This window comes from Phalacrocorax aristotelis, chromosome 17 (genome assembly GCF_949628215.1).
Source record: "Phalacrocorax aristotelis chromosome 17, bGulAri2.1, whole genome shotgun sequence".
In the NCBI taxonomy this organism is placed as follows: Eukaryota; Metazoa; Chordata; class Aves; order Suliformes; family Phalacrocoracidae; genus Phalacrocorax; species Phalacrocorax aristotelis.
Window position 1 is genome coordinate 12,809,464 of NC_134292.1, and position 14,143 is coordinate 12,823,606.

The following is a 14,143-nucleotide window of genomic DNA, read 5'->3' on the forward strand; positions in this document are numbered from 1 at the left end:
GCGGCCCCTCTGAACTGCCCAGGGTCCAGGAGCGATGCTCAGGGACAGAGCAGCATGGGCACGTCTCCCTGCTGCTTGCCTCCCCCCGGAGGTCCGGGCTCCTGCAGGGAGAGGGGCTGAGCGCCGTGCCAGACCCGGGGCCCCAGTATACGTCTGCTGTGCTTGTAACTCCTGCCTGATCCGCATGGCTAATAAGCTACAGAAACAGCTTGGTTGTGCTGCAGCTCACACCCCTGGCAGCTGCGGGTCTGCAGCGAGGCTGGCAGCCGGCCCTCCCTGCGCACCCTCTCCGTGCTCTGAGCGCAGCCAGTCTGTGCCACCAAGTGCTCAGGTCGTGAAATACGGATCTGGCAGGAGCATTGCACCAGGGAGGTGCTGCTCTGGTTTTGATAAGAAGATAACTGCCCTACTTAAACCCCTGAAGTAAGAGCAGGATGTGTAAATTTTCCTCCCGTGCTCCCAATTACCTTTTAAATAGTTAAGCTACCCCTCCTTAGAAAAGGGAAATGATTTGCTCCTGTTCCTCTGCTCCCGGTGGAGTTTAATGTTAAGGAATGTAAGAATTTCCTTTCTAGGCAGGGAAGTCTGATTTTTCAAATTGATTTATTAATGGCGTTTGAACTTTGTCACGTAAGCTTGGAAAGTGATCAGTGCGTGGCTTTCTGCTGGAGGCTGATGATGTGCAATAGGTGGCAGCTAATAAAGCAACGCCAGCAAGCCACTATGTTGGAGACCTGAGCTTGTTCTGACGACAAGCCAGTCTTACTCTGTGCAGTGGATTAATTGAAGGGATGTGGGAAGCCCTTTACCTTCCCTATTTTTTTAAGTAGTGACAATATTATTTATAAAAAACTATATTAACTTTTTCTTTAAGATATTTAAAATAGATTTTATGGAAAGTCTGTAGAGGAAAAGGTTCCAAGGTTTCAATGCTTTTCTGCTCCGGTGGGGAACAGAGCCAGGGCTTCAGAAAGGTGCCCTGGACTGGAGGCAGACACCACCCGTAGCCTGATGGCCAGGGTGCTTTTGTGGGGTGGTGGGGGTCTACCTTGAAGTCCCTCACTTGAACCAGATGCTACCAAATAAGGAGTACTTTGGGATGGATGTTTCTGGTTTTGACTGGGAACCGCGCTGAGAAACGTTGCCAGTGGGATCTCCTGACAGTCTGATCTGTTGTACAAAATGCTTCCTTCTTGATGGAGCTGCATTTTCTAATCTGTTCCATCAAAAGAGCTCTCAAGGAAAACTATTTCCTGATTTACAACTAATAAAACATATTCTTTGGCTTGAATGCTCAAATCGCTTGTGTTGTGAAATACAGCACAATATTCCTAGTTTTTAAATTATGTACCTTAGAAGAGGCCAAGGATGCTACAAGGGCTGGGTTCACATCACAGTAGCTATGGATTAAAAAGAACCCAGCGAGATTGAAACAATAAGTTAGAATTTGGACGAGGCGTTTCCGTAGACCCATTCCAGTGGGCATGGTAAGAAGCAAAATTGAAGGATGAAATGTCCGTGACGCGTGCACGCTGTGCAAATCTGAACATGATGGTTTGTTTGAGTGGGTAAGGGGTGCTGGCATACATTTATCCCGAGTCTGTTTCCCATAAGGAGTTTGTTATGAAGCTGCACTGACCGTATGGCTTGTATCCAGCTCAGCTGGATGAAGACGTGCAAAAATTGGTCACAGTCCAGTATGTTTTAGTGGTAGAAAATTATGATTAGGAAAAAACGTTTAAACAATATGAGTGGTTTCCAGGCACAAGAATGCCTTGCAGCAGCGGAGAAGGAGGGACGTTAACTGTAGTTAGAAGTTTGATTTAGCTGATTTTCAGGATGCATTGAAAAAATTGGGGAGTGCTCTGGGTGAAGAGGGTTTGATGTCCTTAGAGTAATTTTTCTTTATAGAGCTCTGTTCCTGGTATAGTAATATTCCTGGAGGCATATTTTCTTTAGGGTATGGCGTAGGGTCATTAAGTACAAACCGAAGGTATTCATTCAGAGAAGCTATATACTCAGTTGTTAAATAAGCCCTGCAGGGGAATTGAGCGTTTTTTTCCCTAAAACTTCTGTGTTGTCTGCTTTTTAATATGATCTCTGCCACTGTTGATTTGTAATCTGCGCTTTCACCCTGAAGTGCATGTGGTTGTGTTCAGATATTTCCTTCTTTAAATCAATCACTTTCACCATTTTCCAAAACACTTCTTGAGTTTATTGCTTTTAGTAGTGTTTGGACTGTCATTATTTATTACTGGCAAAGTGCTGACAACGTGCTCTTCCCAAATGAGTCTTTATGTGGGATATTTGTTTAACAGGTTTTGCAGGGAGGCATCGCTGCTCCCCGCGGGCTGGGCTGTGCCTGCAGCACCCCGGTGCTGTGGGGTCTGCCTGGGCGGCAGCCCCTCTCTGCGCCTGGCCCCCAGCAAGAGGCTCTCCTCGGAGGGATGCTTCTCGTCAGACGCGTGAGCCCGGGCTTTGTTGTGCTGATTAATTTGACAGAATTTAAAATCCTAACTGAGGAAGCTTACACCGTGTGTAATTTATCTTTTTGGAGTATTTCTGCTGCTTGGCAATTTTTCCCTACTGCTTCATTATCTGAAAACTCCTGACTCTGGAGAGTAGCTAGTGAAGGATGTGGAGAGCCGCGTTCTTCCCGCTGCAGCCTCCAGAGACACCGCGCTGCTCATCTAAGACAACCACTTCATAAGCACTTCATGCTTGCAGTATGAGGTCTTAGTTCTTTGATGCAGTCCTCTGCCTATAACAATTTAATGGGCTACAGCTCAGACTTTCAAGCAGTGTAAATTAAACTTGTTGGGTTTTTTTCTATTGTTTGGCAGCTGTTCTACCCTGGTTACTTAAGTCCTCTGATCTAAATTAATCCCTGTATAGAGGAAGCTGCAGGAGCTTCATTCTGCGTTAAGCCTTACGCTTTGGGTTGCTGGTCTGCAGTAGATCATGCTCCCTTGTTAGCATCGTCGGGGTTTGTTCTGTTCAGCTGGTGATTGCTTTGGTTTTGACAGAATAGCGCAACATCGTTTTCCCCTGTCTTCGACGTGTGGTCGTTTCGGGAGGGGGGTAGGCACGGGCATGCTGTATGTAGTGCATTGAGTACGCGTGCTGCAGACAGGCCTTCTTCCCTTTCTGCAGCTGGGAAAATTAAACGGGTAAATCTAAAAGTGGAAAGAATAACTCACTCCCTTTTTCATTCTCTCATGCATTTGGGCTTTTATAAAATCTGAATCTGGCACCACCAGCTCTCATTGATTTTTGGGAAACAGGATATTTTAGTAGCTTGGAATGAGATGAAATGCTTGCAAAGCCCATATGTTGCTTGTTTTAGGGGAAGGGTCAGGAAGGTTTTAGAAAGTATTTAAATATTTGGTTTACACGATTAGAATAGATTGTCTGGAATGAAGTCCATTACCCGAGGTGATTCTTGCCTCACAGTTTTGTTTTTCATTGCAGTTCTTCGGAGTATGAGGTAGGTGTTCTGGCATCGCAATGCCTGAGCACAGTAAAAGTTAAGGACTGTGAATAAATACTGTAGATGGGATTCTGGACGCCGCCGGAGCCATAGATATCTGCTATGGCATTGTCTGTAAGCGGCAGTTTGGAAAAGGCATTCTGATAGAGTGAGCAGTTGCTGAGAGGTCCTCTGATGTCTGTCAGCGAAACTCCAGCAGCTCATTTCTTAGAAATGGGCTTTTTCCTCCCTCCATAGGCAAAGCTTTCAAGTTGGATTACGTTTCTTGAGAGCTACAGCCTCATATTAACTGCATGTAGGCGTGTTTTCAGCTTTCTACCGCTTGGAATTTAATCGTTCTGTCCCCGGTTTTTCATGAGGCATGATCTTTGCATAATCTGCTGGTTATGGAAGACACAATCCTTTTTATTCTAAGGTGTTCCTATGAGACCGCAGTTCTTGCGGCACTGTTCTTAGGTTTGTTTAAAACGAATTGCAGTCATGACAGTGGCACATCAAAGAAAGGACAATCCAGTCTGCAGCGTGCAGTATGGTTCTAATGTATTTGATAACGTGGAGCAATTCTTAAAAGTTTCGCTTGATTTCTCTACCGTGCTCGTCCAATCCAGTTGGAAAGCGAAAAGTTACCGTTGTTCTTTTGCTGTGCATTGTTGATATTTTTATATGAATTATGAAGCATCCTTTGATATCTGGCATTTCCCCTTGTGATCGTCTGTTACTTTTTATGAGTACTTGCCCCCTAACTTCAAAAGCAGTTCATCACCTTCCTGCAGACAGTTATTAATAACTGATTTGGAACTGTCGGGCATTCCTGGGCCTGTTTTATGCGAGTTTCTCTCCAAAAGCATTCAAAAAGTGGCCATAATGTGTGCAGACCTCAATCCGCCTATGCTAGCATGTGAAGGATCTCTCTCGTCACATGCTGCTTCTGTTGCTGTCGTATGTAGGCTTGTTCCATAGATTTAATGACTGAAAGAAAACCTGAAGTTAAAAGAGTAATTAAATCTACCATGTACTGAGCTGTGCTGTTGCAGTTGTTTCATCCTAAATTGGCTGGAAATTATTGTATGCTGAGGAAAAGTATTTTTTGTACTTAACCCGTGCTGGAACAGTGTGGGTTTGACTTCAGTGCCGGCGAGAGCGGGCCGGAGCCCTGACAGCTGGTCTCGCTGGGGCAGACGTCCGTGTCCGTCCGTCCTCCCCTCCAGCACCAAGCTGCCTTGTTGCTTTCATTCGGTGGGGAGGAAGACAGTTATGACAGTTCAAAAGGAAAATAATTGGCATGGGGATAGTTAGTGTGAGTTGCCATTCCTTAACATCAGAGATTTCACTAAAGTACTAATAATTACTGTTAATATCTTTCAGTGGAAACTTTCAGAGTAAACGAGCACTGGTTGAAGCAGTATTTAACGGCATGCTGCTGGCATGATAAGAATGCAAATAAGCGTTATTAGCCTAATGATTTTGCTGTCGCCATGGCTGTGCAGCGGTAGTGTTGTGAATATGTCATGCAGTACCCGTGAATTTGGAAAGTGTGTCAAAACACAACTTCAATTAGTTTGCTCTAATTATGGCTCTAGAGAGTTCATAACTATATCACTCCTCATTAAAAGAGATTTTTCTTATATGGATTAATACAGCACGTAAAGGGATGTTTGAGCGATCTGAGGCAGAGCCGTGCGAAGGGAGGGTGCCCACGGCGTGGCGGAGGTGCAGCGGGTCTGGAGCAGCGCCGGGGTCCGGCCCCATCCCGTGAGCTCCTGGTGCAGGGCAGGGGCTGGGAAACCTCCTGTGCAGGGCGGGCAGGACCGGGCGGCTGTGCCGCGTCAGCTGTGGGTGGCCGCTTCGGTGTCCCTCGACACGTGAACCTGGCGGATGATTCTGGACAGGCTCTTCAGTTGAAAAAGAAAAAAAAACCAAAACAAACAACAAACAAAAAAACCCCAAACAAATATTCAAACCAAAACAACCACAAAAGCCCCAGCAGGAACTATACTTGATGCTAAAATAGAGATCTGGCCTGAAAGCTTTGCTCTGATAAAGGTCGAGGAGCGCAGGTAGTCAAAAGCCTGTGTCAGCCTGGCGTCTCGAAGGAGCCCGCGAGGATGCCGCGTGTCCACGAACCTTTTCCCAGGGCATTCGTAGTGTCTTCTAAATGCTGTCTTTTTGTATCGCCTGAGCAGGTTCCTGCTTTGCAGAACGGGCAAAAGATTCTTGTGCTCACAGGTGAGCAGTTGGTGAAGGGTTAAAGTAGTAATTGTTTAAATCTTTTAGGCTTTCCTCCCAGTTCTGTGATAATTTGATGAAGAACTTCACCCTAATTAAATATTCAAATTAGGAATAAGTGTCAATATGGCTTCCCATTGCCTGGAATGATGATTAATTGTATTCAAAACTCTAGTGGCCGCTGTAATCTAAACCAAACCGTTGTTCTTGATTATTTCTGCAACACATTTACTGTGTTTTTGTTTTAAAATTTAAACTAGTAATTGATTTGCCATATGCCGCAGAGCTGCACATACTTTCACGATATGTGTTTAGGAACTTGGGGACTTTGTAATTTGGATTTTCTTGCTTTTCAATGGCAGCTCTTTTTTTTTTGTCTTCTACAATGCAGAATGATTTGGCTTTCACAACGCATAAGGAAAATGCATTATGCAATCAACTTAGTAGGTATAAGTTATATTGATCCTGGCCAAAGTTTGCATTAATTTAAAATAAATTAGGCTTTGTTTCCCGTTTTTCCCTACGATGTCATGCTTTTATAAAAGGGAAGGGGGAAGGGGAGAGCTGATCTGCTTCTTGCAGTTACTGCCCTCCGTCTTGTGGTCTTGCAGCTAAATGATCTCCTTGGAGAGACCTGGCTGTCCTCGGTGCAGCTCAGCAGGAGTGACGAAGCGCCCGTTCATCCTACTTCAGAGACGGAAAGTGGCCGTGGACCTGGGGCACAGGCCGCCGTCTCCAAGCGCCCTCGTCCCAGCCCGCCTTCAGGCCCGGCAGTGCCGGCCGGCGCCGGCAGCGGCTGAAGTGGCGCTTTGGGCTCACCAGCCCCGCGAGCGGTTGCAGGAGCGCTGGCCTGCTGAGAGCAGGGCTCGCGGGGCATCCCCTCGCGTCGCGTTTCCCATGCCCCCTGCTGCGAGGGAATACCTCGGCCTGTCTTTCAGCGTTGATACGTCTGAAACGGGGAGCAAAGAGGATACCCTGCAGAGCTGGGCAGCGAGGTCTGGAGACGTCATCTTCCGCCGCTGTATTTGTGCGTGTGTGGTCACAGCCCCTCGGATGGCGAGCGATTCATTTTAATTACACGCGTGGAACGTGCGCACCGCTTCGGCATATGGCGCTCGTGAAACCTGGCGCTCGTGTGAGCTGCCAGGCGCGCTTCTGGCGAGCAGGGACCTGCTTCCAGAAGTCTTTTGCAAACTAAGGACTCGGGGCTTCGCCGGGAGGCGGCTGCGTGACGGCTCCTTCATGGTGCTTACGCAGTGCCTGCCACGAGCTGCCTGTGGGACTGTCGCCTTGGCCCTCTGGCCGGGCTGGGGTCTCGTCGCCTCCCTCGCAGCCTGCAGTGCCGGCGCGGTGGCGGGGTGTGTAGGAGGGCTGTCTGGGTAGACGAGGGTCAGCCTCTCCTGCAGCAGAAGCTGGTAGAAACTTTTAAAATACTCTGCTCAGAAATGGGCTTTTTAAGATCTGCTTTGTTTACTTCCAAAACAATTCCTCCTGGGTTTTTCTGGGGGATGAAGAAAGCAGTCCCCCATACAAGCAAGAGAAATTCAAACGTCTTTCTGTTAGCTGTTTTGGTGCCTCAGAAAGTATTTTTGGATACTGCTATTAAAAAACAAATGAAAAGCGTGTAATGCCTACAGGCAGTGGTCTTCTGTTTTAAAGTGTGTTCATGACAAACCTGCCTCTGCTCACAAAGAGTCTCATATGGATTGTGTTTTAAACAGCAAACTGTTAGCCAAATTTGAAAATATTTTCACACCATCTTTTTTTGGTTAGAAATAGCTTTGGGAAGCATGAGCAAACTGATGCTTGCTTTTTCTTATTTTATCCGTGCTGTTTACCATCAGCTGCATCAAGGTCTAAAAATATATAGTTCTTCACAAAATGTGTCCTGGTTTTAAAGGCAGATAATTTCCAGATGATTTGCTCGATAGATAAAACTTGCTAGCTAAGAGCATGGATTTGATGCTCTGCTGGAGGATACGCAGGGCTCTTTCTTGCAGGCAGTGCCTTTGTGAGAAGACACAAGGGCCGCCTGGGTTTTCTGGCAGGAGGGCGATGCCGAGGGTCTCGCCGTGTCCGGCGCTCTCGCTCCTGTGAAGCGGTGGCTGCTGCCTCTGCTCTGCTGCTACCCTAAGCCTCTCTATGAAGAGGGAGCATCTTCATTTTGTATGGCAACGGGGTCCAGAAGATTAATGATAACATTTTCTAAAAATTCACACAGATGCGGGATCAGCATTAGAAAAATACAGCTGTGAATTAAAAGGGAAAAGCCCGAATCTCTCATCAAAGCATAGAAATCTGAGGGCTATCGATAACAGTTACTAGCAGACAGTCTTTTCCCACGGCAGACTTCCCGGTGGTGCTCCATGGCTGGCTGGGCGGCAGAGGCAGGGCCACGTCTGCCGCAGTGAGCAGCCTCCCTCGGGCTCTCCCAAGCCCCAGCGCTCCTGTGTCCCCATGGGCGGTGCTGGTGCTGTCGGGTCTGTCTGTGGTGCCGGAGGCTGGGGCAGAGCAGCTCCAGGCTCCAGCAGCTGTGTGTGCAGCCCCCGCTCCGGCCCTGGGGCTTGCTGGGGTTGCACCCACCCTCCCACACCGCGTGTTCCTGGGGAGGTCGCCCACCTTGTCTTCTATCCTGTGTCCAGCCTCGCCGTGTGCTGGGTTTCTTTTTAATAAGCTCTGAGCCAAAATAGTTTAAACTGAAGAGTTGAAATGAAAATAGTTTAAACTTTACTTCCATGAGCTTCGTTTTTTCCTATTTATAGGAAGGTTTAATGGAAGATGTAACAATATCTTTCTGCTGCCAGAGCACTGGGCAGAGCGTTGTTGGCAGGGAGGGCATCATGCACTGCTGCAGCTGAAGAGGTGGCGAGTGAAATGTGGCTTCCCTTTTCTCGGGCGCCGGGGTAGGGAAGCCTCAGGGAGCATGGGAGCGTGCAGCAGGCTCTGGGTAGGTTTGGAGCAGGCCTTAGTCATCAAGAGAGTTTCAAAGATTTTATTTCTGAATGTACTCAGAATTTTTTGGCACAGATAAATCCAAAGCACTTGCTATTTGCGCTTTCTGCCTTGAAGGAAACGCGGCTGAGTTCCACGGGGTGTTCGGGCACGCTCTCGATGCCTTATGTGGAGAGTCGTGTTTGCAGAGGGGAGGCTGTACTCGCCGGCCACCGTGCAGGCTGTCCCCAAGTGCCAGCTCGCGAGGAGCTGCCGTGTCCTGCCGGAGGGCGGATGGCTGCCTCTGTAGCGCTTTGGTTGTTGGCCGAGTCCAGTGTTCAGTGGGGCGGAGGGGGCTTGCACCAGTCTGTAGACTGTCTGGACTGAGGAGCAGGTAAAGCAGCTGAACAGCCCTTGGTTGTAATGGCTGAATCACCACCCTGGCCTCCTCCTGGTATTCGGGGCTTACTCTGGCTTTTACAAGCAATGTTAAAATTGATGTTTGCTGCTTAACCTGACCAGAATCGTCAGGCAAGAGCGAACTGACGGCAGTAGCATCTTCCACTCTGTAGTAACGTCATATCCGTTTCCCATCTCTCTTCCTTAGGCATATCTCGCTGACGCTGCCCGCCAGCTTTCGAGGGAAAAGTCACAGCACTCGCCTGGATTTGGAGCACCAGCACTCAAATTTGTACGCCATATCAGGTAAGCTTGTACGCAGTGCTTTCTCAGCTCTTCTGTATAATCAAGCAAAGCAGCCCTGCTTGTGCAGACAGGCAGGTGTGTGGTACCTGTGAAGCGTATGCCCAGCTGTTTCACAGTGCCATTTAAGTGTTGAGAGCCGAAGGGGTGCAGAGAGACCCAGAAAATGCCCAGACACACACGTTACTGGCAGCAAACATTACTGGCCGCTGGGGAGATTGCAGCCCTCGGGGAGGGCTGCTGCTGCCCGCAGAGGTGCTAGATGAGAGCTCTGATGGAAAGCAACACTGACACAAATTTTGCTGCTCATCCGTTTTATGCTCTTCACAGGTGAGTCATAAGAAGCGACATCTCTGCCTGTTTTGCAGGAGGCTTTGTCCTCCCTAGCAAGGATGAGTTTCGTACACACTATTCTTTGCTAAACTCAACATACACATCAGAAACAGATGAGCTCTTTACTCTTTCCCATTCCTGTATTCTGAATACTGGCACTGCACAGATTTGTTTCTCCGGTATTAAGGCAAACTCGCCATTCCAGGCTAGTAAGCAAGTGCTAGAGCTAGTGATAGTTTCCAGATGTCAGTGTGGAAAAAACTTGCCAATGAATAATTTAGCTGGTTTTTATTTTTAACTAGTACTAGTCTGCAGGGAAAATGTGTGTTTAGAGTGGTGAAGATCAAGCCCCTTCCTTCACCCGTGCTGGTACAGGTACTCATTACAGTGCTTCAAGACCACACAGCGGTCTCTGCTTGGAGCTGGGGTCCCTTGAGCTGTCCCTGACGGCTCTGCTCCTCTGGAGGAGCTCCTGCCTTTAAGTGCGTGCTTTCGTGAAGGAGGAGTGAGCTAAAAAGGAATGCAGCCTGGTCCTCGGGGCCCAGGAAGTAATGCCTTTGGGAGTGAGGGGCAGGGATGCTTTACAGCGTAGTACCTCATGTAGTCTGTCACTCCTGGCTGTGCCGAGCGCTGTGTGGTCTGGAAGCTATTCATGAACCACAGCAAAAGGACTTTTGGCTCTGCAAACTGAAGAAAAATGTTAGGCGCAGCTGTGGCACAGCAGTGTTTCACCTGCCTCTTCTCCTGTGGGAGTAGCTCATATTCTGTGCTTCAGCTGAGTGGTGCTGGGGTGCAAGAGTGTTTTCCCTAGAATTATTTTTTTTGGCATAATATCACACCTGAACAAATATTGTGATAGGCACAGTAGAATTGCACGTAGTGACAGTTTTCTCTTTGTTATGTCATTTTTGCAAGAGGAGAAAAATGCTGGCTTTAAACTTGACCCTGTCAAAACCTAATGAAAGTACCGTCCCTTCATCTGGTTGAAGGAGATTTTCAGGACAGTTTGGAAACCCAGACCAAGCAGCAGTGGAATCAGTGGGCTGTACAATAGGTAGTGCTTGTGCATAATCAGGGAAGAGAAGATGGCAAAAATGTGCCATTCACAGGTTCTTGCTATTAATAGTGAGTGACACTTCTAACATGGGAACATGGCATTAATTCGTGTACCATAATCAAAGGGTTATTTAAAAGGTAATCTCTGACTGAAACTGCAGCTTCGGGTTCCTAAGTAGATGGGATATAACAATTACATAATTCTTGTCAGTACTCGTTTTTCTTGTTACTCTCCTGCCCTAATAGATTTAGAAATGTAAGGGAAGGCGCGTTCTTGTGTTTGCCTGAGACGGTCCTGCATGGAGGGGGAAAGCTGCGCTTTCTCTCGTGAGAAGGCATCAGTGTGCAAACAGCGAGGCAGCTCTGCACGACTGTTACCGAGTGACCCGGCTCTAGGACTTCCCGTGGACTGCCTCTGCTTGCAGTGCAGCCTGGGAGGATGACCTGTTTTGCAAAGAACCTGAACACTTTACCAGATAGTTATAGGCAAAGCACAAAACAGGCCTGCAAAACTGGGCATGGTGTTAGTCCTCCACATTTGCATGAGCACATTTCAGTGTATAACTCTGGGCTTTTTTCCCCCCAACTGCACGTTCTCCTCCAGACACGTTGTTATACAAGTTGTTGTGCATACATGTGCTGTAATGGCTATTGCAGCTGTGAATCATTTCTGAAGAAAGGGTCTTGTCATATGAAACATCCTGTGCATTGGCAGGGATCTTCATGCATAACTCCTGACCGCTGCTGCCTTTTCAGCAGCCATGATGAGGTGCTGTGACAATTCCCTTTGTGTGCTTAAACATTGCCGAGGTAGATTAGCCCCCAGACACACTGTGGAAACCATTCTGAAGTTTCCTGTTACGTCGGTGTAGTTTGCAGCCAGTCCGTTTTATCTGTGCTGCAACGCAAGTGTCTCGCTGCAGTGCCATGGCAACGGGAAATTTATTAACGCGCTTGCACTGTCGTCCCTAATTGCTGTGCCGGGATGTGGTTTGCCGCGGCGAGGTCCTGCTGCAGCGTGCTGTGGGGCCTGCGGTGCCAGGGGAGGTGTGGGCGCGTGGAAGGTGTGCGGGTCGTGGCATGGCAGGCAGGGCAACTGCGGCAGGACCCCTTGCCGGTCCTGCCGCGTGCGGACAAGCCCGCGGGTTCCCTCTCAGCTCTCAGCAAAATGGAAGGTTTCCTGGTGCTGGTGCAGGGAAACAAAAGCTGTTAGGAACGGTCTCTTACCTTCCAATTTTGGTATCACCTCAGCCTGAATTCTTGTGGTGGGGATAGGGCTATATAGGAAGGGAGGGCTGTAAAGAAGGGTGGAATTAAGAGTTGCAGCGTGGTCTCGGTTCTCTGTCTGTAGACATCCATTTTCTCAGTAGTCGATGGAAACGACACTTCCATCTGGGGTTCAACCTATTTATGGAAGGTGAAATGAATTTTGGCTGTTGACCCTACTCCGTATCTCAAAGTACATTTTGGCAGAAGTTGCCGGATCCCCACTGGAACTGCCGTTACTCCTTGGGGTATGTAATGTAATTATTATCACAGAGCTGGAGTGGAGGAAAAAATAGTCCTGAAAGCAGTAATTACAGTTTTTAACCAGCCTTTTGTCATTTCGAGTCTTGGCAGTGAAACATTGGGTGACCAGAAAGTTGGGGAGAGTCCTCTTTAAACAGTAAGCTAAGGAATCAGTCTTTGACGGGGTGCATATAGGAGACGATTGCCCGGACCTCACAGCCCTACGCGGGGCGCCCGCCGTGGCACAGCACTGCCGTCTGCGCCGACGCTTGCGCCGTTGGCGTCGTCCTCCGCGGCTGGCAGGCTCCCTGCTCCCACCCCGTGCCGTGCACCCGAGCCCAAAAGGCAGAATTACTCCTAAGCCGATCTGCAGAAGGTCTGTGGGTGCTGCTGGGAGCACGGTGCGGAGGAGCTGACGGGTTTAATATGCATGTTCGAACGGGCAGCTGCTGGAAGAAGAATGCCTTGCTCCAGACAGACCTGTCAACAGACACTGCTCAGTATTTCACAGCACAGTCTTTCTTCATGGCCTTCAGCTTAATTAAGATGTTGTTGTGACTACATACTGCCTTCATTTCAGACTTCAGCGTCTTCTGGCTGCATATTGCTTTGGCTTATCAGAGCCACAAGGACAGTGAGGGAGAGAGGGAGCCCTCTCAGGCAGCCACAGATAATAACGTACAGGGAAAATTCCTGAATGAAGTGAAAAATTATTTATAATAATGGTACTCAAAGAGAAGGGAAATAAGTCACTCTAAGGGTATATAAATTTTTATGATAGTGTATAAACAGCCATAGCCTGCCTTGTCTCCCATCTATCCCTGCAGAGAATGAGCGCAACATCTAGCATAAAGAAAAATATAATAAGAAAAAGAAGAAATGAATGGGAAGAGCTGGAGGATTGATCACTCAGTATATTTGTATATCCTGATGTAAAAGGTGCTGCTGACAGGTGGCCAGGTTTCTCCTGTATAAAACCATGTGTGTGCTGTCAGGGCGGTGTGAGCAGCCTTGTTTCGATTGATGAATTGCCTGCTTTCTTGATTAAACCTTCCGTCACTTAAGAAACAAAAAGCCTGCGTTTGGATGGCAGAGTGGGACATGTCAAAAAAATCTGTCTGCTTTACCTTTGTGCAGATGTTGGGCACAGACTGTAACATGTATTATTAAAATGAATGTGGCATTTACTGTGCATTATTTCTTTCCTGGGAGAAAGGACCTGTAAATTATATGCTAATAATAAGCTTTAACCCTTTCAGAAACCAAGAGATTTAGGAGTGCAAATACTCCTGCAGGCCTCACTAATTGGATGGGCTCGAATACCGCTGTAGCTCTCTCTCAAGTTAATAAACAGTGTGTTTCAGACCAGTGTGCTGATGCCTCTTGGGGATCTCGCCTCCAATAAGTTTTCTGCTGTGTAAGTGCCACTGAAACGTAAACCTTTTGAATTACAAAATCTTCCATCGAAAGCCCCCTTCAAATTCTGATTACAAGCGGAAGCTGTCTCCTGCCTGGGGACGAGGCCGGCAGCAGAGAGGCTGCACAGCCAGCCATGCACGACCTCCTCCGCAGGGGGGACAGCGCTCTGCCGTCGAAGCCGGTGAGCCTCCCTGCACCAGCTCTAACCTTTGATTTCACTTGCAGAATTGCTTCGACCTGCCAGTTTGAGACGTACTCAACTGACTCATCTCAGGAAAAGTCGTAACACACCTTGCAGAGCACATGGCAGGATGTTGCATTGGAAACTAGTGACCACGTTTGCAAAACGAGATATTTTTCTTAGGGTCTCAGCTGTGACTTATGGGAAATCACGAGCTGGTCCAAGCTGTGTGCTTCCCCATAGCGGGGCTTTCTCTGTGAAAGTCAGGCGGGCAAAGCCGTTGCTGGCTTTGGCGT

At 48.1% G+C, this 14,143-nt stretch overlaps 1 protein-coding gene across 19 annotated transcripts in view; it reads left to right on the forward strand.

The window, feature by feature from the left end:
• MVB12B (multivesicular body subunit 12B) overlaps positions 1 to 14,143 on the forward strand; it is a 79,247-nt gene that overhangs the window by 27,512 nt on the left and 37,592 nt on the right. For all 19 annotated transcript variants that reach the window (XR_012663528.1, XR_012663536.1, XR_012663529.1 and 16 more), the window contains one exon: positions 9,255 to 9,352. Coding sequence is in view for 5 of the 19 variants with exons in the window: in XM_075112362.1 (XP_074968463.1) it covers positions 9,255 to 9,352 (98 nt within the window). In the remaining 14 variants the exon portion in view is untranslated. The remainder of the gene's footprint in view (positions 1 to 9,254; positions 9,353 to 14,143) is intronic.